The sequence below is a fragment of the Schistocerca nitens genome, chromosome 12, assembly GCF_023898315.1.
Source record: "Schistocerca nitens isolate TAMUIC-IGC-003100 chromosome 12, iqSchNite1.1, whole genome shotgun sequence".
Lineage (NCBI taxonomy): Eukaryota > Metazoa > Arthropoda > Insecta > Orthoptera > Acrididae > Schistocerca > Schistocerca nitens.
The window spans coordinates 189,550,093-189,573,534 of record NC_064625.1 but is presented as its reverse complement, the minus strand read 5'-3'; the positions used below and the strand labels follow the sequence as shown (position 1 = coordinate 189,573,534).

Here is a 23,442-nt window from a genome sequence, read left to right as displayed (position 1 = left end):
CCTTTGTGAGGACAATTGAGGAGCTACTTGACTGAGAAGCAGCGGCTCTGGTCACGAAAACTGGAAATCGCCAGGAGAGGAGGGTGCTGACCACATTACATGGATTTTGTTGTTCTGGTAGAAAAAAATAACGTTTTACGAAACTGTTTGGTTTTTCAAGCAACTATTTTCAATCATGTTTAACAGACAGAATTTAAAACGTTGTGCTGAAAAACTCGTACAAAGTTGGACGGAGGGAGAATTTTAGTGAAATCAAGAATAGTGTCCCACAGGGTTCAGTTTGGGACCCATTCCTTTTCCTTATGCGAGCATCGTCCAATAAATAATGCCCCAAAAATTTTTACAGCCTTTATGAATACATACTTTTATATTCTTTAAATTTAGTGTTGTTCTGCACTCGAGCGCAGTTTCGGACCATTCTGACTGATAGCAGAACTACCATGAACCATAAAAATGGCTTCTACGCAAGAAACTTGTTGCAAAGAAACGTGCTGCAGTTGAATTCTTGTGTGCCAGAAAGAAACCATGGCGAACATCCGTAAATGTGTGTGTGAAGTGCACAGTAATGAAGCACTTAACGAGCGTGCAGTTGGGCGACAGATAAGGACAGTTAAAGTGTCACGAGTCGCAGTAACTGAGCTCCTCGGTCGGCCATATTCGGGAAGTACCGTCAAAGTCGCTGTTCACGACAGGGCACATCACACGTGTGCCACGATTCGTACAGATGAGATCGGCACGTCACAACTCAGCGGTTGGCTCTCTTTTTTTTCTGTGGGCATTAGAAATGCGCGTGTAATGACCCAGACTCTTGGATATTCAACCAGCGGAAGGCAATGCACGCACAATTGGAGAAGAACGTGAGGGCAAATGAGGCAGCGATTGAGTCAGTGAGGACTAAATTAGGCAGCCAGAAGCTAAAGCAGAGGAGTGGACACAAGGTTCAAAAATGGTTCAAATGGCTCTGAGCACTATGGGACTTAACATCTATGATCATCAGTCCCCTAGAACTTAGAACTAGTTAAACCTAACTAACCGAAGGACATCACACTACACCCAGTCATCACGAGGCAGAGAAAATCCCTGACCCCGCCGGGAATCGAATCCGGGAACCCGGGTGCGGGAAGCGAGAACGCTACCGCATCACCGCGAGCAGCGGACTGGACACAAGGGCTCGGACGGCAAGATGCTGAGGTCCAGGGTGAGCTGGCCGAGAAAAATTAGAAAACGAAATGCAGAACTTGTCTGGTCCCAAAAAGCAGAGGTATCAAGGGGTGGGATCGACTTGTAGAAACCATTTGCACAGTGATGTGGGTTAAGATCCCTGGTACACTCTGCAGCCATTCACCCTGCTGGGTCAACCTTTGCGAGCAATCGACGAAAAAAAAACGTTGGAATGTTGCAGGACGCCCAATAATGTTAAATAGTTGTATTTAGTAGACTATTTGCGTGGTGTAGTGCATAGCGTAAGGTCTTCACGTGCAGGTACATACAATTTCTTTTTTAATTTTTATCGAAATTACTTTGAACGTTATTTTTTTAAATGAATTTTTTTATTTCTGTCTGCCAAGATCTCTGTTCGCTCTCGGTTTTCTTCCTATCACTCTTTTTCCATTTCAAATCTTTGTTCATGTGATTTTAATTAATTTTATGTGTCAATTTCGATTTCATTTGTTTCGTTTTATCATCTTGTTTTATTGTCTGTGTTGCAGTATTATTTATTTGTATTCCTCATTCTGCTTGAATCTCATTTTAGTTATAATTCCTTCTTTAGTTCAAATTTTCATCGGCGTTATTTCGTCCATAGTGCAATAGGAATCTAGCCTACGTTTTAAATGTTTGTATGGCGATTACCATACGAAAAATGCACATCTTATAACTAAAAACACATTTCGACACCGTTACACAGTCAATACAAGCAGATTATTTCGTCTTTTGCTTTTTAACCAAGAAATCGGCATTTTCAAACATTTCAATATAATAACGAGTAAAGATAACTAAATTCACATTCACAAAAGTTCCGAGTAGAAAAGGAATGACATAAAAATATGAGACCAAATGAAAAATTTATACGATGGTTAAAATGAAGTGACATAGGAATAGAAACAAAAAAATTACATTTACCGAATTAACAGAATAAATCAAAGTTCCAAGCCCGGGACCCCATCTCGCAAGTCATGGGGTAGGAGGAGGGGGAGGAGTAACAACCTCGTAAAAAAAACCTGGGTCCGTCTGGCTCCGGATGGTAGCACCCAGTTAGGGCCCCTACCTAGGGTTACAGGCGAAGCCCGGCCAACGGTCTCGAAGGCGGAAGAGGAGCGTCGCTTCCCAACGGCAGAGAGAGCGGAAGAGACGCTGGAATGTATCAGGTAGCGGCGTTCGGGCCGGCTACTGAAGGCGCCCGTGTCCCCATGCCAGGGGCGGCCTCAACACATCTTCTGCGGCTAACAGCTTCAGTCGTATAACTGGACAGACACGAGCCGTCCCATCAAAAAAAAAAAAATTTTTTTTTAGCTCATGGAATGGATCGCACTATGGAATCGAGATTACCCCAGGGGGACAATCCCCAGTTGACCAAGGTCTGGGGACCTGCCAAAAAGTCCATAAGGGAAGAGTCGGAGCTCCAAAGAACCTCAAAGAACATTAAAACTAAAAAGATTTTCAGAATTGGAACCATAAATGTACAGACAATGATTAAGACTGGGCCGGCCTGAGTGGCCGAGCAGTTCTAGGCGCTACAGTCTGGAACCGCGCGACCGCCACGGTCGCAGGTTCGAATTCTGCCTCGGGCATGGATGTGTGTCATGTCCTTAGGTATAATAGTTCTAAGTTCTAGGGGACTGATGACCTCAGCAGTTAAGTCCCATAGTGCTCAGAGCCATTTGAACCATTTGATTAAGACTGGTAAACTTAAACAGGTGATAGATGAGGTGAAAGAGAGAAGTATTGGAATATTAGCGATGCAAGAAACAAGATACACTGACGAAGCTACAGTGGAGTCAGAAGGCTTCATAATACTGTAGGGGAAACCAGAAGTAGAGTGGGAAAGGAAAGACATGCTTTGGTACGGGCTTCATAGTAGACAAGAGATACGAGGATGACATAACTGAAATGAAGAGCAGGTCAGAAAGGATATCAACACTGACATTTCAAGCAGGGAACAAAAAGTATACAATAATAAATGGACATGCATCTACAAATGATAAGAACAGGAAAGACAAGAAAGTTGCAGACAGTTTCTGGGAGGAGCTAGATGATACACTGAAAAACATACCATACAGACATGTAAAGATACTCGTAGGAGATTATAGTGCACAGATTCGAAGAGAGAAGCAACATAAAGGAGTAGTGGGTGAGTACCCTGCACACCAGCGGACAAACAAAAATGGAGAAAGACTAATTGAACTGTGTCGAGAACACAAAATGAGATTGATGACAACACACTTCAGGGCCAAACCGTGTAAGAAAAAGACATGGGCAAACCCGTGCACCCGCCTTGGGAATTCCAAATTGACCACATAGCAATCAGCTGGACAAACGCTGAAGAGAATATGAACACAAAGGTCAGGAAGAACACAAGAATAGAATCGGATCACTATCTTCCAGAAGTTAAGTGCCTTTGGATTCCAAACAGGGACAGACTGCCACAGACGAATAGAACAACAGAAAACATAAAGGTAGACAGAGACAAATTAAGCCACAATCTATCCAGATATGAGGAAGAAATTCAATCATTCAATTAATGGAACTACATGAAGCGAAATATGGCGAAACAGGCTGAACTATGGGGAAAGGAAGAAAAGAAACGGAAGCACTGGTGATGGAACAAGGAATGTGAGGACGCGGTAGAGACTCGCAGGAACGCCTGGAGAGACTGGAGCAGTAAGGTGGACCAGAAGACAGAAGATGAAGCAGGAACTGGACGAGATTGAGACCAACTTCAGGAAAAACAGCAGCAGACATTTTTTCGGGAAATTCAAAAAGAGTCTGATTGGATACAAGGGTAGAGAACTGTTTATAAGAGATAAGGAAGGGGAGCTGGCTGTCAGTGCGAAGGAGAACTGTCGTATTTTTGCAGAGCACTTTCACGACCTGCTGAACTGTGAACCACCTGAAGAAGAGCTGGAACTGGGGACTGACACAGAAGAGACAGAGCCACGCCCTCCAACCAGGGATCAAGTCGCACATGCCATACGCGATCTGAAGAATAATAAGGCAACTGGAGAAGATGGTATAGCAGCCGAGATGATAAAGTGGGGAGGCAACAAAGCAATAGACAACATGACCAACATAATGCACCAGATCTGGAGAACAAAGACATTGCCAGAAGGATGGAAGAATGCAATTGTAGTACCAATACACAAGAAGGGAGACAAGAGAGATGAAAAACAACTACAGCGGAATATCGCTGCTAGAGGTCGGATACAAGGTGCTGTCAAAACTATTGCTCAAGAGAGTAGAAGAAGAGGTAGAAAGTGCAGTTGGCGATTACCAAGCTGGATTCAGGAAGGGAAGAGCTTGTATGGAACAGATATTTATCCTGAAGCAACTGATGGAACATAGGGCCTTAAAAAACAAGAAGACAGTGATAACGTTCGTGAACTTCACAAAGGCATATGACTCCATTGACAGACAGACTCTTGTTAGGATCCCGAAGAACAGAGGACTTGATGGAACTACACAAGAACCCATAAAAGAAATTCTGACAGATGCAAAAGCAAGGGTGAGATTCAGAGGAGGACTGTCAGAAGAATATGAGATCAATACTGGTGTTAAACAAGGAGATAGATTGTCACCCTCGTTGTTCAATATAGCACTGGACGAAGTGATCAGGCAGTGGAGAGCAGTAAACGCGGAAATGGGAATACCAAAGACCCATGTGGGGGACAAAAAGGACGACAGGGCTCAAGTGGACTTTGCAGACGACATAGCAATAGTAATTGAGATGGAAGAAGATGCAAAGACACAACTCGACAACTTGAGTAAGGTTGCCAGAAAGGTGGGATTGAGGATCGCCTATAACGAGACAAAGACATTAAATACCACTGCAAACTGGGAAACACCAGAAGGCACTGTGAAAATGGTCGGGTTGGGTTGTTTTGGGGGAAGAGTCCAAACTGTGAAGTCATCGGTCTCATCGGTTTTAGGGAAGGACGGGAAGGAAGTCGGCCGTGCCTTTTCAAAGGAACCATCCCGGCATTTTCCTGGAGCGATTTAGGGAAATCACGCAAAACCTAAATCAGGATGGCCGGACGCGGGATTGAACCGTCGTCCTCCCGAATGCGAGTCCAGTGTGCTAACCACTGCGCCACCTCACTCGGTGTGCAAATGGTGGACAAATTTAAATACCTGGAAGAATTTAGAACAGGAAGGAACAGGAGCAAGGTGGGAATAACGGAGAGGATAAAGAAGATGAGGTCAGGCTTCTGTATGACGAGAGAGATATACAATAAAAAAAATATATCCACAGAGGCAAAGATAAGCCACTACAAGGCAACAGGAGGAATGCAGTGTTGTATGCTGCTGAGACGATGAAACTAGGAAGAAATGGGGCAGAACAACTAGAGAAAGAAGAGAGAAAAGTACTAGGTCCCAAAAGAGGTGGAGAGAGGTGGATGGGAAGACCTAGGGAACAATATCCGGGGAAATCAGACTCAAAAGGGCAAGGTTTGCTGGGCATGTAGTTAGGATGAGTATGGACATAATGACGAAGAGAATGTGGGAAACGACAGGGAGGACAAGGGGAAAGACAGGAACCAACTGGGTTGTTGAACTTCGGAAGGACTGGTTGGAATTGGGGATCGAGGTCGAAGGAAAGGAAAATTGGAGGAACAAATATACACCGACCAATATGCCAGAGATCAATGACAGACAGGAATACAGGAAAAGATTAGAGTGTCACCAGTGGAGCCGACAGGAGAAATGGAAACTGAAGATCTCGGAAGAAGAGCGGGAGAGAAGAAGAGAAAGAACGAAGAGGTTCTGGGAGAAGAAGAGGAAAATGCAGTCCACAAAGGGGCTACCCGTGGTCCTACAGGGGCCGTAACGCAAGAAGAAGAAGAAGAAGAAGAAGAAGAAGAAGAAGAAGAAGAATGATCAAAGCCACATAAAGATTTAAAAATAAAAAAAATTAAAGCGTATAACTAGATTCACAGCGATAGGTTTGTACTTGTGAAGGCCACACCCAAATCGATTACACCAAACATGCAATCTGCAGTGAACTACTATTTAACGCAACTAAGCGCCACGCAAGATACCGAATTTTTGTTTTCGTCGATTACTCGCAAACGGCAGCCAAACGGGGTGAATGGCTACAGGTATGCATCGTGCTTTTAATGCTGTGAATGTCTTCACCAATTAGCGCTTGCGCATCAGTTTCGTGGCGTTTGTACCGAGAGGCTGGAACCAATGGAGAAGCTGTCAGCCAGCTGCAGGGTGAGGCGTTTGTGTGGCGAATTTGTACAGAGAACGTTTGTAGTTCGGACGACGAATTGATCGACAAGTTGTCAAAGAAATACTGGTCCCCCAGCACGGATAGTGACTGCAGATACCACAGGGAAAACCTGACTCGCCGGCTATGGGACGGGGTTTGAAAGAGGCCTACTCTGAGAGACTGTACTTGACACAGCCGTCCCGTCCCAGTGATCTGAGCGGGGCTACTGTTGCGATATACACGGCGACAGTTACTGAAATATACGAGAAACGTAAATTACTTACAAACTACGGGGTGCACAAACATTATTCAACATGTAAACGCCACTACAGATATTCTACTTTAGGTTATGACATGTTTGATATGCCTGCCATCATTCTGCACGACCCGCTGAAGTGTCGGAACACCGATGCTGTCGATAACCTCCTGAATGGCTGCTTTCAGCTCGGCAATGCTTTTGGGGTTACCGCTGTACACCTTCTCTTTATATTAGCCCCATAAGAAGCGGCCGAGTGTGTTCAGATGTGGAGAATACGGCGGCCAATCGAGGCCCATGCCAGTGGCCTCTGGGAACCCCAGAGCCACAGTGCGGTCTCCAGAGTGCTTCTCGAGGACATCAAACACTCCCCTGCTCCGAACTCCGTCTCGCATGAACCACATTCCGTCGAAATCTGGCTCACTTTGCGTAACGGGGATGAAATCGTCTTCCAAAACCTTCAGTAGTCACCGTGCCATCGACGAATATCGCACCGATCGTTACGTGACTGGACACTGCACACCACACAGTCACCTGTTGAGGGTGAAGAGACTTCTCGATAGCGACATGCGGACTGTCAGACCCCCAATGCGCCAATTTTGCTTATTGACGAACCAATCCAAATGAAACAATATGTGCTCGTACTTATTCCCACCACATCCCGCGCCAACCGTGCAGTTTGAACGTCCTCGGGCAAACAGCTCAGACGTTACGATTATTTTATTTCATACAGTTCAATAACTGTCACGCTGTACCTGGACGAGATCGAGTGGCAGTGTCACGTGACGATGAAGAGGTGATGATAGAGACACCGCAACAGTTGCATCCGTGCGGAGGAGGTGTGCAGTGAGCATTTAATGCCGTAATGGGATTTTCACTATGGAAACAGCCCCCAGGCTGCGGCTAAGCCATGTCTCTGCAATATCCTTTCTTTCAGGAGTGCTAGTTCTGCAAGATTCACAGGAGAGATTCTGTAAAGTTTGGAAGGTAGGAGACGAGGTACTGGCAGAAGTAAAGCTGTGAGGACGGCGCGTGGGTCGTGCTCGGGTAGCTCAGATGGTAGAGCACTCGCCCACGAAAGGCAAAGGTACCGAGATCGAGTCTCGGTCCGGCACACAGTTTTAATCTGCCAGGAAGTTTCACTTAATGCCAAGTCCTCCGTGGGCAGTCAAAATTCGCAGCCACCAGTGGAAACAAGTGTCTGAGTGCCAGTGGACACAGAGTTGCAATAATTCATACAGATCTACATCAGCGCTCCAGAAGCCGGCGCACGGTGTGTGGCGGAGAGTACTTGTGGTACAACTAGCTAATCCTCCCTTCCCTGTCACCTAACGAATGGTACGTGGGAAGAATGATTACCGGTAAATCTCTGTGTAGCTGTAGCGTCTCGAATTTGTCGGTTGCGACCACTTCTCGAGACGTATGTGGGAAAAAGTAAGAAGCTGCCCAACTCTTGCCGAAATGTACTCTCTCGGAACTTCAAGAGTAAACCTGCACGATGCCTCTTCTATCGCCTATCATTAGAGTTTTGCGCAACATCTCCGCGAGAGCTAAACGACCCTCTGACGCAAAGCACTGCTCTTCTTTGGATATTCTCTGTCTCTACTTCTAACCCAACCCGATAATGGTCCTAGATTGATGAGCAATACTCAAAAAGTGCCCGAAAACTTTTTGTAAGCCACTTCTGGGGTCGATGAGTTACATTTCCTTAAGATTGCTCCTGTGAATCACAGTCTAGCATCGGCTTCTCCTACTAATTTCTTTTATGCAGTCATTCGCCTGAAGGTGGCTCCGGATGGTTACTGCTAGATATTTTAATATTTTACAGCATGTGCCGTTTGCACCGCTTTATACTAGATTATTTACACATATTGTAAACCGCGACCGTCCTATCACACTATCGACATATCTGTTTTCAAGTCTTGTATCCAGTCGCAAATCTGACCCAATACTTGTATCTTTTCACTAAACGGCAGTGAGGAACAGAGTAAAATGCTTTACTGAAATCAATGAACACGGCATCAACCTCTGCGCCTTTGTCTGACAGCGCTATGGATCTCATGGAGGAACAGTGCGAGCCGAGTTTCGCAGGATCTCTGTTAGCGGAAGCCATGTTGGTTTTAGTAGGGGACATTTTCGTTCTCCAAAGTCGTCATAATACATGAGCATGCAACATGTTCCATAATTCTACAACAGACGCTATAGGGCTAAAATTATGTGCCTCTGTCGTACGGCCCTTCTCGAAAATGGTCTTCCAGCCGCTAGGATGCTCCTACAAGCGGAGCAATGTCCTTTAACATAATCTTTCTGGAATCTATTCGTCCACGAGACTCAGAGGGCCATAGACACGGGTTCACAGGTAGATGCCGTGTTTCTTGACTTCCGCAAGGCGTTCGATACAGTTCCCCACAGTCGTTTAATGAACAAAGTAAGAGCATATAGACTATCAGACCAATTGTGTGATTGGATTGAAGAGTTCCTAGATAACAGAACGCAGCATGTCATTCTCAATGGAGAGAAGTCTTACAAAGTAAGAGTGATTTCAGGTGAGCCGCAGGGGAGTGTCGTAGGACCGTTGCTATCCACAATATACATAAATGACCTTGTCGATGACATCGGAAGTTCACTAAGGCTTTTTGCAGATGATGCTGTGGTGTATCGAGAGGTTGTAACAATGGAAAATTGTACTGAAATGCATGAGGATCTGCAGCGAATTGACGCATGGTGCAGGGAATGGCAATTGAATCTCAATGTAGACAAGTGTAATGTGCTGCGAATACATAGGAAGATAGATCCCTTATCATTTAGCTACAAAATAGCAGGTCAGCAACTGGAAGCAGTTAACTCCATAAATTATCTGGGAGTACGCATTAGGAGTGATTTAAAATGGAATGATCATGTGAAGTTGATCGTTGGTAAAGCAGATGCCAGACTGAGATTCGTTGGAAGAATCCTAAGGAAATGTAATCCGAAAACAAAGGAAGTAGGTTACAGTACGCTTGTTCGCCCACTGCTTGAATACTGCTCAGCAGTGTGGGATCCGTACCAGATAGAGTTGATAGAAGAGATAGAGAAGATCCAACGGAGAGCAGCGCGCTTCGTTACAGGATCATTTAGTAATCGCGAAGGCGTTACGGAGATGATAGATAAACTCCAGTGGAAGACTCTGCAGGAGAGACGCTTAGTAGCTCGGTACGGGCTTTTGTTGAAGTTTCGAGAACATACCTTCACCGAAGAGTCAAGCAGTATATTGCTCCCTCCTACTTATATCTCGCGAAGAGACCGTGAGGATAAAATCAGAGAGATTAGAGCCCACACAGAGGCATACCGACAATCCTTCTTTCCACGTACAATACGAGACTGGAATAGAAGGGAGAACCGATAGAAGTACTCAAGGTACCCTCCGCCACACACCGTCAGGTGGCGTGCGGAGTATGGATGTAGATGTAGATCTCATCTCGTCCTGATGCCTCTCCACTACTAAGCGATTGCTGTTGCTTTCCAGTCCCGCGAACACTTATCTCAATATTCGCCACTTCGGTCCTCTTAAGACGAGTGAATAGGTGGACTGTATTACGATCTTCCACCGTGAAACAATTTCGGAAGATCGAATTCAGTATTTCAGCCTTGTCTCTGTTATCTTCCTAGTCGATGCCCGAGTGACTGAATAGATGGCTGCGATCGGGTTATGCATTTTACGCAAGACCAAAACCTCTCTGGGATTTTAGTGAGATCGGTCGGCAAAATTTTACTTTCAAAGTCATTGAAAGCTTCTCTTATTGCTATCCTTACGCTCATTTTCGTTTCGTTCAGCTTCTTTTTGTCAGCTAGGTTTTGACTTTTTTTCAGTCTGTGATGAAGCAACCTCTCCCGCCCCATAAAACATTCCTCGGAGCATGCGGCGCGGAAAGTTACTTTTTACCGCCCTGCCAGTGTCCAGCAATGTTCATTTGTCTAGCTAAAAGCTGTAGTAGGGAATACTAGACCACTACTGTCTACTGCAGGTCGCAACATACATAGAATTATCCGGTAAACGGGATGTGGCTAGTACTGAAATAAAAATTTTAACTCGGCAATGTAAATTTTCAGTTGTATTTTTGCGATAAAGATCACAGTTAATACTGCCAAGTCCGTACTAAGTGGCTACACAATGTACAAAAAAATGGCTCTGAGCACTATGGGACTCAACTGCTGAGGTCGTCAGTCCCCTAGAACTTAGAACTGCTTAAACCTAACTAACCTAAGGACATCACAAACATCCATGCCCGAGGCAGGATTCGAACCTGCGACCGTAGCGGTCTTGCGGTTCCAGACTGCAGCGCCTTTAACCGCACGGCCACTTCGGCCGGCCACAATGTACAGTTCCCACGCACACCACAATCACACACGTAGCCAGCTTATGGTATTTACACCCGTTACCGATGTTAATAGAGTTGACCGGATCGTTTAGTTATGAAAATGCTCGCTCAAACGTTGTCCACTCTGCTACACACGTAATACCTGGTCCAGTCTTAGATCGCACAACACGCCACAGGGTTTTAACTAACAGTCAAAAGCAATAATTTTGATATTCCGTCCGAAATTCCACACGACTTCCACTATACCATTCACTTAAATACACTGTGTACTACTTCGCGAACTCGTAATTAGCGTTTTTCCGCGATTTTACAGTACTTTCGTCGGAGCTGCTTTCAATCAGATCTTACTAGTTCGAACTCTCAGCCCCGACCGACCCCTAGATCACACCAAACGCTTCGTTCCCAGCATAGACTGGCGCGAGCCTGCGTTTTTCTGATTGGCTGATATCACAAACAGCAAATCAGGTTGCAGTATTATCCCGCGCTAACCCGCGCTTTACTTCAATGACCAATCATAGTAAAACATTTCTTTCTATGGGAATTGCTAAATAAATAAATTTAGAAAAGAATGAAATATAAAATTACTCCTTCAGAAATTACCGATTAATTTGTGTTCTACTCACGATTTATTAGTATCATAAACTGACCGCAGATTTATTTATAGTAAATCCCCTGTATAGTTTAACTGGTACTTCGTGAATAAACAAAACAATTTTCACTTACTTCTGTTCTTCACTCATACAACACTCACATTGCTAATTACTACACACATAAAACAGTTATAATTATGCAAATACATTAAATATTAGTCAAACATAATTGTTTTGACTGCGACTGCTAGTAGTGTCCGTCAACAGCTGACCTCTGCCGCCTACTAGTACAACTACGTGCAGCTGTGTAACTCAGGTCCATGTCAGCTGGTGACATCTGTCGATGACTCATGCCTCTAACGATATCGTCCTAACAGGTGACAGCAGCGGTGCGGAGGCGCTACGCCTCAAGCATACCGGCTGATAGCTATTGAACTACACGAAATGTAATCGTCGTAACTTCCGAACGGTTTGCGTTAACACGTTCAAACTGCTCGGTTGACCGCGGGGCTCGATGGGAATTACTATGCGCTCTAAATTGGGTAGCTTCGTCAGTAAGTGAAATTGGCGCATTAGGAGACTGGCAATCCGCATTTCGCGATCGAGAAGTGTCATCACCCTCAACTGGTGACTGTGTCGTGTGCAATGTCCAGTCACGGAATAACCGGTCCGATATTCCTCGATCGCACGGTGACTACCGAACGGTAAGTGAAGGTTCTGGAAGACGATTTCGTCCCCGTTATCCGAAGTGACCCTGATTTCGACAGTTCGTGCAATATGGAGCTCGACGTCATCGAAGCAGGAGAGTGTTTGATGTGCTGGAGGAGCACTTTGGGGACCACCTTCTGGTTCTGGGGTACCCAGAGGTCATTGGCACGGGCTTCGATTGGCCGCCATATTCTCCGGATCTGAACACGCGCGACTCCTTTTCGTGGGGCTATATTAAATACGAGATGTACCGCAATAACCACAAAACCATTGCTGAGTGGAAACCAGTCATTCAGGAGGTCACTGACAGCATCGATGTTCCGACACCTCAGCGGGTGGTGCAAAATGTCGCTATTCGGCTGCGCTACATCATCGCCAATGATGGCAGGGATATCGAAGATGTCATAACCTAAACCAGAATATCTGTAGTGACGTTTGAATGTTCAATAAAGTGCGTGCACGTCGTACATTGTAACTAATTTACGTTTCTTTTCATGTCTAAGGGCTACTGAACGATGCTTTTCATTTCATAACATTCAACTTGAACGATGTTCTGTCTATGGACGTATAGTAATTCATTGATAACATGGGTAGGTGAAATCTAATATTAGGTGACTATATCTAAAGGTTTTTAATCTTCCTTTTTCAACAGTCTGTTACCGTAGTGTAGAAAATTTTGCAGACGAATTGTGGTGACGATGCTACACGGTTGCCATGTGTTAATGCCGTCGGTTTTCAAGCTGACCTCGAGGGGGGCCAATGCACGGTACTGATGCCCAAGAGAGATGTTACGGGAAGTGAAGTGAATAAAGATGGAGTCACCGCGAAGACAATTGACGGCGCCTGCTCTCTGCGACAGCTTGACGTACCAGCTGTGCTGAGTGAAGGCAAAGAGCAAGACTTGCTGACTGCTCAGGTTAAAGAGCTCGAGACTCTGGTCGTGACTTTCCCGGCAGATGTTACACTGCTTGCTTCCTTTCTCTTTTGGTAATGAATCCATTATTTCAATTCCACGCCACGGTGTTTCGACACAGGCTCACAGTGATGGGACCAGCTTCTATCCCTTCCACAATGCTCACCACAAACTTTTGCCATCAGACTGTGCTGATGTGAGCAGAGGCGTTGGTGAGCGCATCTACGAGGTTGCTTTAGTGCTGGACCGAACCTAGAAAAGGGAACAGAGTGAGTGCTTGCCGCGTTTAGTGACTTGCTGGATGGCGAAAAGGGGCACTCTTGCAATACAGGACCGTAGGTACGCCAAACCCGACCCTCCTCATGTACTTCATACGGTCTTCATTCTTCCATTTTTTTCGTAAGGATAAGTACGATGATTGTCACTGCAGAAAATGGAGTCAAATGGTTGCATTAAAGTTTAATTTCTGAATTATGTGACTCAATAAACAAAAGAAATTGTATTCAGTGCACCATGATATTCATATATTAAATATCTCTAGGACATTTGTGTACCTGTAAGTGGCAGAAATGTAACAAAACTTCTAATACCATATAATCTAATAAACTGTAAGCTGGCAACGGCCTTGCACCTTACATGAGTCCATTTTACGTGACACTTTAGCTTTCGTTGGAGTAATACTCTAAATTACGGTGTAGGAAATCCTTGTGGAAACGCGTCGGCACGCGAGAATTCCGCGATTTTGTAATTATAAGATTTTGCGGAAAGGCAGTACGCGAGACAGAGCTCGGCTACCTCCCCGCCTAGCCGCCGAATGCCACGGCCTGACGGTATGAATGGTGAACTGGGGGATTTCTGTAATCCGGTTGGAGAGGCCACAGCGGTCGCCAACCTCTGAGGAACGTGTGGCTGCAGGTGTTCAGGTGTTTACCAAAACAGAGCAGTGGGTAGCTGGACGGGCTTTCCTGTGCGTGCTCTCGCCTATGACCCACTAATTTTACGTCTTCGAGTAAATCAAGTGGGGCGGGCCAGGAGTCCCGAATAACAAACTGTCAATGCAAGAATCTGTGTTCGCTACGACAGGGAATCTTGCCGGGAAAATCTCGAGTGGTCTCTTGGGAGAAAACTTCCAGTAAACGTGTTACTGCCCACAGCTGTGGTTCTTCCCAGCCGGCGAGGGCGGAGTTCGCTTGTGAAATTTTGTCGAAATAAATGAATTGTGGAAAAGAGTTCTATTCCCAGGCACTGGCAAACTGGGTATTTTGAGAGCTTCTACTGATGTGATTCGCTCGGTAAAAGTTGAGGTGAGAAAACAAAGGGTGAAGAGCGGTCTTGCTGGACTGTCGGTAGAGGTCTTCCGTTCTGGGCTCTCGTACTAAAAGGATGTTAGCCAAGTCGTCTCCCCTGTTGGTCTTTCGTTCTGAGTGGACGTTAGGCGCGCCAGCTCTTTGCTGCCGGGAAGATGGTTGCAAATACAGAAGTTTATGGACAGCAGTGTGTTGTCCGAGTAGTGTAGGAGTGTACTCCACACGCCGACCGCACAGCCGCGCCGTCGCCGCCGCAGACCGCCGCTACAGCAGGAATGTTACGGTGAGATCGCTCCTGCTTCGGCCTGTGTCAGGAGTAACGTTAGATGGTTGGATCACGTGCAGTCGCTGTTTCCACAGAGGTTTCACTGTACTTTGGGGTGAAGTGGTTCTTCGTATTTTACGTTCTGTGTCCATGTCAGCCGGTCAGCCAAGTTATAAGAGATCGCGTTTTGGACAGTTCACTGTCAATACCAGTCAGGAGGATAATTTGTAAATTGTTCATTGTGCTTTATTCAGCATTGATCTGAAGGTTATAATAAAATTATTGTGATTCAGTAGAGCCTTTACTTTCAGTAGTTGATCCTGAATTCACCCTTTTGCGTTATTTTATTTTGTGTATGTGTTTGATGTCATTGAACACCCTAAGTGTTCATGACCATTCATGTTTGGAAGTAAAATCAGGTGTGATTCGTCGTCAACGCTACCACCGCAGATTAATGAGGCGTGACAGAGCCACATTTAAATCTAGCGTTATCCATTTTTGCGTACAGTTCCACTCCCAATTTCTCTGTAAGTTGTTTGTCAGGGGCGAACACACGCAAAAATCTGACAAGCAACAGGTGGGGCGTTACAAAATAATTATGAAAAGGAAAATTTAGGTTTGAAATGAAAACTGGAGTGGCCACCTACCGTCGTCACGCGGAATGGAATGCCAGTCCCCATCGAAACCGCAGGCTTTTGTCCCTTTATCAGTCGTCGCGCAACATGTCGATACGTGGTAGAACGATATCTGTAGCCGACAAGTCGCGCACGCAGCTGCAGCCTCACACAGTAGCTGAAACCCACGCATCAGCGGCAGTGGCCAATTACGAAGCGCGTCGGTGCGCCTCGGTGCCGCGTCCTTGGCCGTGGCCGGAAGCTGTTTGTCAGAGGACTTTGAGGGGACCTCTGGCAGTCTCGGTAGCCAAGGCCGCCAATGGACGCCAGACCAGTGCCGGGGATGCACATTTCGAACACTGACCGAGGAGGACGCAATTGTCGTCGCTATTACCCTGTTGGGGAGAGGAAGAGAATTCGTAATTCTCCAGACTTAGTGCAAGTAGAAAAAAACTAAAAAAAAAAGATCTCCGTCCGAACAGGCCACGAAGGCCCAACGTTACCGACCGGCCGCCGTGTCACCCTCAGAGCACAGGCGTCATCGGACAGCGCACCGCTCTCCTAGCCGTACGTCAGTTTACGAGACCGGAGCCGCTACTTTCCATCGAGTAGCTCCTCAGTTTGCCTCACGAGAGCTGAGTGCAGCCAACTTACCGACAGCGCTCGGCAGACTGGATGGTCACCAATCCGAGTCCTAGCCCAGCTGTACTCGGACTGTCTGCTAGCTGGACAGGGGAAGGGTGGAGAAGGTGGTGAAGTTGCTTTGGTGGGCCAGCCGTGTCAGTGCCCTCGATCTCTTTAAGTGCTGTGGTACCCAGGAAGACCCATGTCGCATACTTCACATAACTACTGTAGAGGAGAAGGGGTTATTTTATGGAAATACGGTGCAAAATTGTGATTCAGTGTGTTCCAGTGCGCGATGCGCCAGCCTCACAGCAAAGGGCGGACGAAGGCTGGCCGGCGCGTTATGCAGGCGACACAGTTTTGCAGCAGCCAACAGAACGCAGAATTAGCAGAATTATGCAGGTGCGGGCAGCGTGTGGCGCGGTTGCGTTAGCCAACTCGTCGAGAACCTTCTAATAAACACGCCGCCACGTAACCGGCAGATTCAGCAGCGGTCTGCACTATTTAAGGGCATCAGAGGTGGGCGTCAGCATTCGGTTTGACCGATTGGGCGTTCGGTCACTGTCACGTCGTCGTCATCAGTGACGCCGTCCCTGAGGACCGGCCGGCGGAGGGCGTCGCCCGCTGCTGCACCGGCGACTCCCAGCATCGTCACGAGCTGTCGCGTCTGCAGGAGGCGCGCTGGGCCGAGCCTGGTGCCGCTTACCTCCTACCGCCTGCACAGTCGCTGACTGCGTGCGTCAGATCGTCTCCACTGCGACACGAGCGGTGGGGCTGGGCTACCGGGAAATGTATTGGGAGAACCAACAATAAAGAGGAAGATTGCTACAAACAGCCACCTTCTTCTACCCAGCCACGCCCTACAACCCCGACCGTGCCACCCGCTCCGGTCATCCTATTACACTACGACTTACCTCTGCCCGACTTAGCCTTTACTTTGTTGGGACTGAGGCAGAGGAGTTACGGAGAGTAGAATACGTGTTTTTTTGTTTTGACGGTACTCACATCTGCTGCGAGGCGACCAGGGGCATGTTGGAGATGGCGCTGTACTTCCTGTGGTGGGCCAGGCCGATGCTGAAGGTCGCCTTGAAGGCCGGCTCGTCGAAGCACGGGAAGGCGCGCCGCGCGTCCGTCGCTTCGAACTGCGTCACCGCCATCCACCTGCCGCAGTCGACGCCACACACTCAGCACAGAACAGACATGGAAACACCGAAGTAAAAGCTACCCTTGCTCCATCACCACCAGCCGACCCTTGCAGTCGTCATCCCACCCTCAGTGCAAACACAAACGTAAACACTACTCGAAATCCACCACCACCAGCCACCTTCCGCAATCGACATCACACCCCTCAGCAAAGAACTTTACACAAGGTTGCCACAAGTTTCCCCAACTGAAATTGCCTACATTTCCCTGATTTATAGACAAGTTTTAGCATCTTTCCCTAACAAATTTTGAGATCTCAACAATATGTTAAGCAGCTATGATACAAGAAACAATAGCGCAAACGAGGAAATAACTACCAAAAAAGATGACTTGCAAGCAAATGATATTTCCTGATGTGAGCAAAAATCTTCAGTACAAACATCAAAATCTTTTGTAATGAACTGTTTTTAGATGCAGAAAGCAAGCCATATCGTATGTATGTTTCATTTAGACCACTGATGTTATTTTATTTCAATCAAGCAAAACACACGTGTTGACAAAAATATGCATTTCCTTCGAGTCACTTGACAGATTTAAAATTGCGTGTAGATGTGGTATAGTTCATATTGGAACAACTAAAAGGAGTGTTAATACCCGCCTAACGGAACACAAAAGGAACTGCAGATTGGGACAAACTGACGAATCAGCTGTAGCGGAACACGTTTTCAAAGTCGGTGATCACGAAATAAAATGTAGTGAGACAAACGTGATAGCTAGGACCCCACATTATGTATGGAGAAGCTATAGACATCTACAAGCACGAAAATAATTTAAAAAAAAAAGAAGAAGGATTGAAACTAGACAAGATGTGGCGGTCGACTCTGTACCAACGAAGTGACTATCGATTACCTATAATCGAGAGAGATGGCACTGTCCAGAGATAGTTTTAAAGTCGAAAGCACGTGATGAGTGGTGGCGCCATCTAAGCGCTCTATATAAGCGGGACCTCCAGCGCCTAGCAGCCAGTCGCCGACTCACCTCAGATGATGTTGCCCGCAGTTGGCAACGAAACGTCTGGAAGGGGAAGTAGTTTTATATATGGTCCACGGCAATTCAGCCCGGAAGTTTTACTTAATGAAGACGCCGGCCAGATTTAAAATACCTTCACTGATTTCGGAAATAACCTCAGAAAAAAGTAGGCCTCTTGAAAGAAGTGTATAAGGCAGGGAAGAATTGTGTAAACCAACACTGTAGGAGACCGCCAATAAAATGTTGGTTCTGCTATGTTTGTTACTGTTGGTTATTACCCACTGTGGAATACCTATTATTTTACAATCTATTTTGTGATTTTTCTTTCGAGAAATATATGAGTACATAGCGTACAAACCACCAGTGACTGACACAATTTTCTTCTTCTTATCGCGCATACTTTTTAACATATAAACTACTTTTGAACTGCCAAAATGTACTACAACAAATAAACTGTCTATAAAATGCCACACTGTAGAACGTACTTGCGGTGAGACAGTCCCAATTCCTGAAATGCATCACCCATCATCTCTGGCCTGCAGAGGAGCGTCCACGGATAAACCGTGAAAATCCGTCGCATTACGCCACACACGGACAGACCTGGCCTGCGGGCAGGTCGGTGAGACTAGATCCGACGGGCAGGGCCCGCACATTGGTGGGAACCGAATGGCTTCACATCGGCAGGCCCGATCCGTGTTACAAATACCTGCTGAATCGGCCTGCGGTTTTGGCTATTCGTGAGCCAAAGACAACACGCTGGTTAAATGAGACCACGGTGATCAACCCAGGCAACAGATAACTTGTTCAAATACTCTGAGGACCAATAATAATGAGAATAGCTAGCAACTCACCGTAAAGATGATTGCTGAGCTGCAGACAGCAACATATGAAAAGACAGTCACACTGTCACAACTAAATCTTCAGGCACAGTTTTTGCCAGAAAGCGAGATCGCACACACACACATTCACAGAGTCATACAGTCAGAACTGACGCCCACGTGACCGCCGTCTCCGGTCACAGTGCCTACAGTCTCTGACAATCACATTCCAACAAACCACTCGTCCCAACTCCCCGGCTCTCGTCGGCAGCTGCAACGCTGGCCGCAGCAAGTGTTGGCAGCACTGACTGTAAGCTGAGGGGAGTGGTAGGAAGGGGGGGGGGGGAGCAGCGGGAATGAGGGTAGTAGGGAAGCAGCCAACTTACTCAGCTGCACCCAGCCAGCGACGATGCGTCACACCTCAGTAAACAAACCAGTTCCACTACTGAGGCAAAAACGAGATATTTCCAGTGTCTTTTCAAATTTACCTGATATTTACCTGATTTTCCTGATGTGTTTGAAATTCCCTGATTTCCAGAACCTGTGGCAACCCTGTAACACTCCTCTAGTGACTTATAGACTAAACATCACCACCACTAAGCATATTATGTTGGGGAATGAAATCATCAAACCCGCACTGCTTTTATAGATTTTGGAAAATTTTCTGCATCTACATCTATATTCTACAAGCCACCTTGTCACCTGTGGCAGAGGGTACTTTGCGTACCCCTATGACTTACCTTCTTCCTTTGAAAGGGCACGGCCGACTTCCTTCCCCGTCCTTCCCTAATCCGACGAGACCGATGACCTCGCTGTCTGGTCTCCTTCCCCAAACAACCCAACCCCCAACCCAACTTACCTTCATTCAGTCGTCAGTAGCAAACACATTTTTATTATGCTTTACCGGTTTAGAAAAATTAATTTGTCATTTTTAGAAGCCTAGAAAATTAGGGACATTATAAATCTTCATAACTTGGCTATACATTTATATGAAGTATAAAACGTCTATTACAGAAACTTACTTAGTTTCTCATCAGAAGTCAATATCTTCTGCATAGAAACATAATGCCATGGTATGTCCAGAAATGTACATATCGTGTGATTATTGTAGACACAGATTGACAATTTACAGTAACTTATTCACACATATGTACGTAATGCACTAGCAGCAAGGAACATATATAAAAGCAGACATTAAAATATAAAAATATATAACCAATATATAATACATTTAAGGAAACATGACACACAGTTCTGATATATAAGGGCTGTGCCAATTTTCAGAATTTGGTAAGAGATGATATGGAATCAAAATAACGTTTGTTCTTTAATGCGAGTTAATCAATCAAGAAATCTTTTAAATTTAGGTGGGAATGCTTATATATTTCAAAAGGATTCATTTCGTAACCTTTGTCAAGTACATATACGTAAAATTTCCATGTTAAACAATGATGGGGGAGGCAGTGTCTGTTTTTCTACTTTGAGATGTTCTGCAAAAGTTGACTTATATGAATTCTCACCGTCTTTGTTGAGCAAGTGCTCAGGAAAGCAGGTCTTAGATGCCATTCCTGTATGTCCTATAAAGAAGCTCGAACCTACATTACTATACCACAGATTTGAGAAATTTGTCAGTTGCAGGTTTCTCATTATGTATAATGTGCCACTTGGCGACATTATTGGTCGTAGATTTTATTGAGTGTACATGAATTTATATTCTTGTTGGTTCTATCATTATAAAGTTTTTGTATGAGGTCTGCTTGATATCCGTTTTTGAGCGTTGTATACTTTAAGTTATCAAGTCCCTTAGCAATAGTAGAAGGGACTAGGAGACCCTCAATGATATGGTTGACCATATTGTGAAAGAATATCCACCTGTGTTTTAAGGGGTGAATGATGTTATCTGTTGTGGTGGGTTTCCGGCAAATATCAAAGTTAATTTTACCATCCACTAAACGTTGTGTTGATTTTGTATTTCACATGTAAATTTAATGTTAGGATAGAAGCAATTCAACATAATACGTGTTCCAACAATGTACAACACACCTACATCAATGGTATAGATCTACAGTTTTGTGCATCTTTTCAACAACCCTTCTTGAAAATGGGAATTACATGTGCTTCTTTCCAATTACTGGAAATGGAACACTTACCTCTTCTAGTGACCTATCATACACTCATACTGGTAGAGGAGCAAGTTCTTTCACATACTCTATGTAGAATCGTATTGTTATCTGGTCAGGTGCAGTAAATTCCTCTGTCAAGTGATTTCACTTGTTTTTCTATCCCTTAGTGACAGATTTTTGTGTGTGTCGTTTGGCGTTTTAAACGAGGAACCACACAACAGTATCCATTGGTGAAACAGTTTTGCAAGAAAGGATTGAGTATCGCATTGATCTACATAATTATGGACAACAGTGAAGGACAGAGGCTATCCAGAAGAGCTCATAAGCTCAATCAAAAGTTAATATCGTTAAACAGAAGTAGAAATTAATACAGGGAAGAAAATGTATCTGAGATAGAAATCAATCGAAGAGTTGGACAAAGGTGTTCTCTTTCAGTCAGTATTTTTAACGTTTATATGTTCAAAACTTACTTAAAAACTGCTAATTAAATAATTATCCATGAGTTAAATCATATAAGCTGCCTATCATTTCTATTTATTAGTGCACCAAGATTAGAGTAATACACAAAAATTGAAGTTCAGCCCCATGTAGCATTACATTAGCTAAATCAAATACGTACAGTATCTACTATTATAATTCGTTACATAAGACGAATGTTATGGCAGTTTAAAGTCAATCTGGATACACGGAGAGAAGAAAGACTACCAAACAAAACCCTAAACTACAACCTAAAAAGGCTGGAAACAGTCTGAACACTGGTTTGATGCAGCTCTCCACACCAATCTATCGCACGCACGTCTTTTCATATCTGCATACCTACTGGATATTGCATGCATCGATGTAGTCAAGCCTTGGCCTCCTTCTGAAACTTCTGTCTGTCATAGTTCCTCCTATTAACAAGTTAACCATTCCTTAGTTACAGAATCTATGGTGGCAATGGACATCTATGTTTAGTAAGTCAGAGGTCGGGAGAATAATGGAATGTCAAGTGAGGAGATGATATAAGAAAATCTACATGGGCAACATAAAAGTGTACAAGACAGTTATGAGGGAAGGTTACAAGAAGCATTCATGCTGCAGTGTAAGTCAAGTCCCTGGGACGATGATCACGATCTTGATCACTGTGAAGATTATAGTGATGAACTCAAATATTATTCTAAAGACACCATAAACAATACCAAACATGATCATGGAGATGATACTGAAGATCATCTCAAATATGGCCAGAAAATTGTGAAAAATGATCATGAAGGTGAATTTGGTGATTATCTCAAAGATGATTCAAAAATAATCCAAAGATGATCTCAATTATGATAGCAAACATGATCCTAAAGTTTACAAAACACATGACCCTCATCATGATCCTGAAGGTGATGCTGATTATGATCATGAAGTTGTTACTGAAGATGATCCTGAAGGTGATACTGAAGATGATCCTGAAGGTGATGCTGAAGATTATACTAGTGATGACTGAAAATTATCAAAAAATAGTGATCTCAAAGGTGATCCCATTGGTGATATTGAACAATGTCCAAAATATGACTTCAAAATTATCAAAATATTACCCACAAGATGAAATGAAATATGATGCAAAAGATGAGCTGAGAGTTGATTGCAAAAATGATATCAAGATTGAACCAAGGATGACTCAAACATGATCCAAAAGTCTGTCAGACAGATGAAACTGAAGATAAACCTGAAGACAAGTTCGTAGATGATTCTGAAGGTGATACTGAAGATGATCCTCATGAAGGCAGTGCAGATTATCCCAAAGATAAGTTGAACATTATCGAAAACTTCTGAAGCTCTCAAAGATGGTCTTGAAGCTGATCAGAAAGATAATCTCAAAAAGTATCTCAAAAATGAGCTACAAAAAGTGATGGCCAGGAGCTAGTATGACTCGCTACTGAGGGTCCTGTACATACTTAACTGTGTATGTAGACAGTTCATCCATTCCAGGAATGGAGGAACTCGATGAGTATTGCCTGTTGATGACACTGATACTAGCAAGGTATTGGTGCCAGGGAGTCCAAGACTGTGAAGAATGTTTTACTTTCAAGCTTGAAGTCAGATAACACATGAGAAAAGAAATACTTTTTTCCTTGTCATGTAACTATCAACCAACAGTTTTCTGATTTTACTCCTTTACTTGGTTTTTGAAACCTTACTTCTTGTCAAATTTCGTTATTCTACATCAAAGGGAAGTACGCTATTGGTTTCAATAAGTGAGTTTGAATCAAAATATCTGAGGTCAATGGCAGTAC

General features: G+C 44.7%; 1 protein-coding gene across 3 annotated transcripts in view; it reads right to left on the bottom strand.

Annotated features, from left to right (window-relative positions):
- Positions 1-23,442, bottom strand: part of LOC126215393 (aminopeptidase Ey-like) — a 406,189-nt gene that overhangs the window by 115,647 nt on the left and 267,100 nt on the right. For all 3 annotated transcript variants that reach the window (XM_049942100.1, XM_049942099.1, XM_049942101.1), the window contains exon 4: positions 17,071-17,226. In XM_049942100.1, coding sequence (XP_049798057.1) covers positions 17,071-17,226 — 156 coding nt within the window. The remainder of the gene's footprint in view (positions 1-17,070; positions 17,227-23,442) is intronic.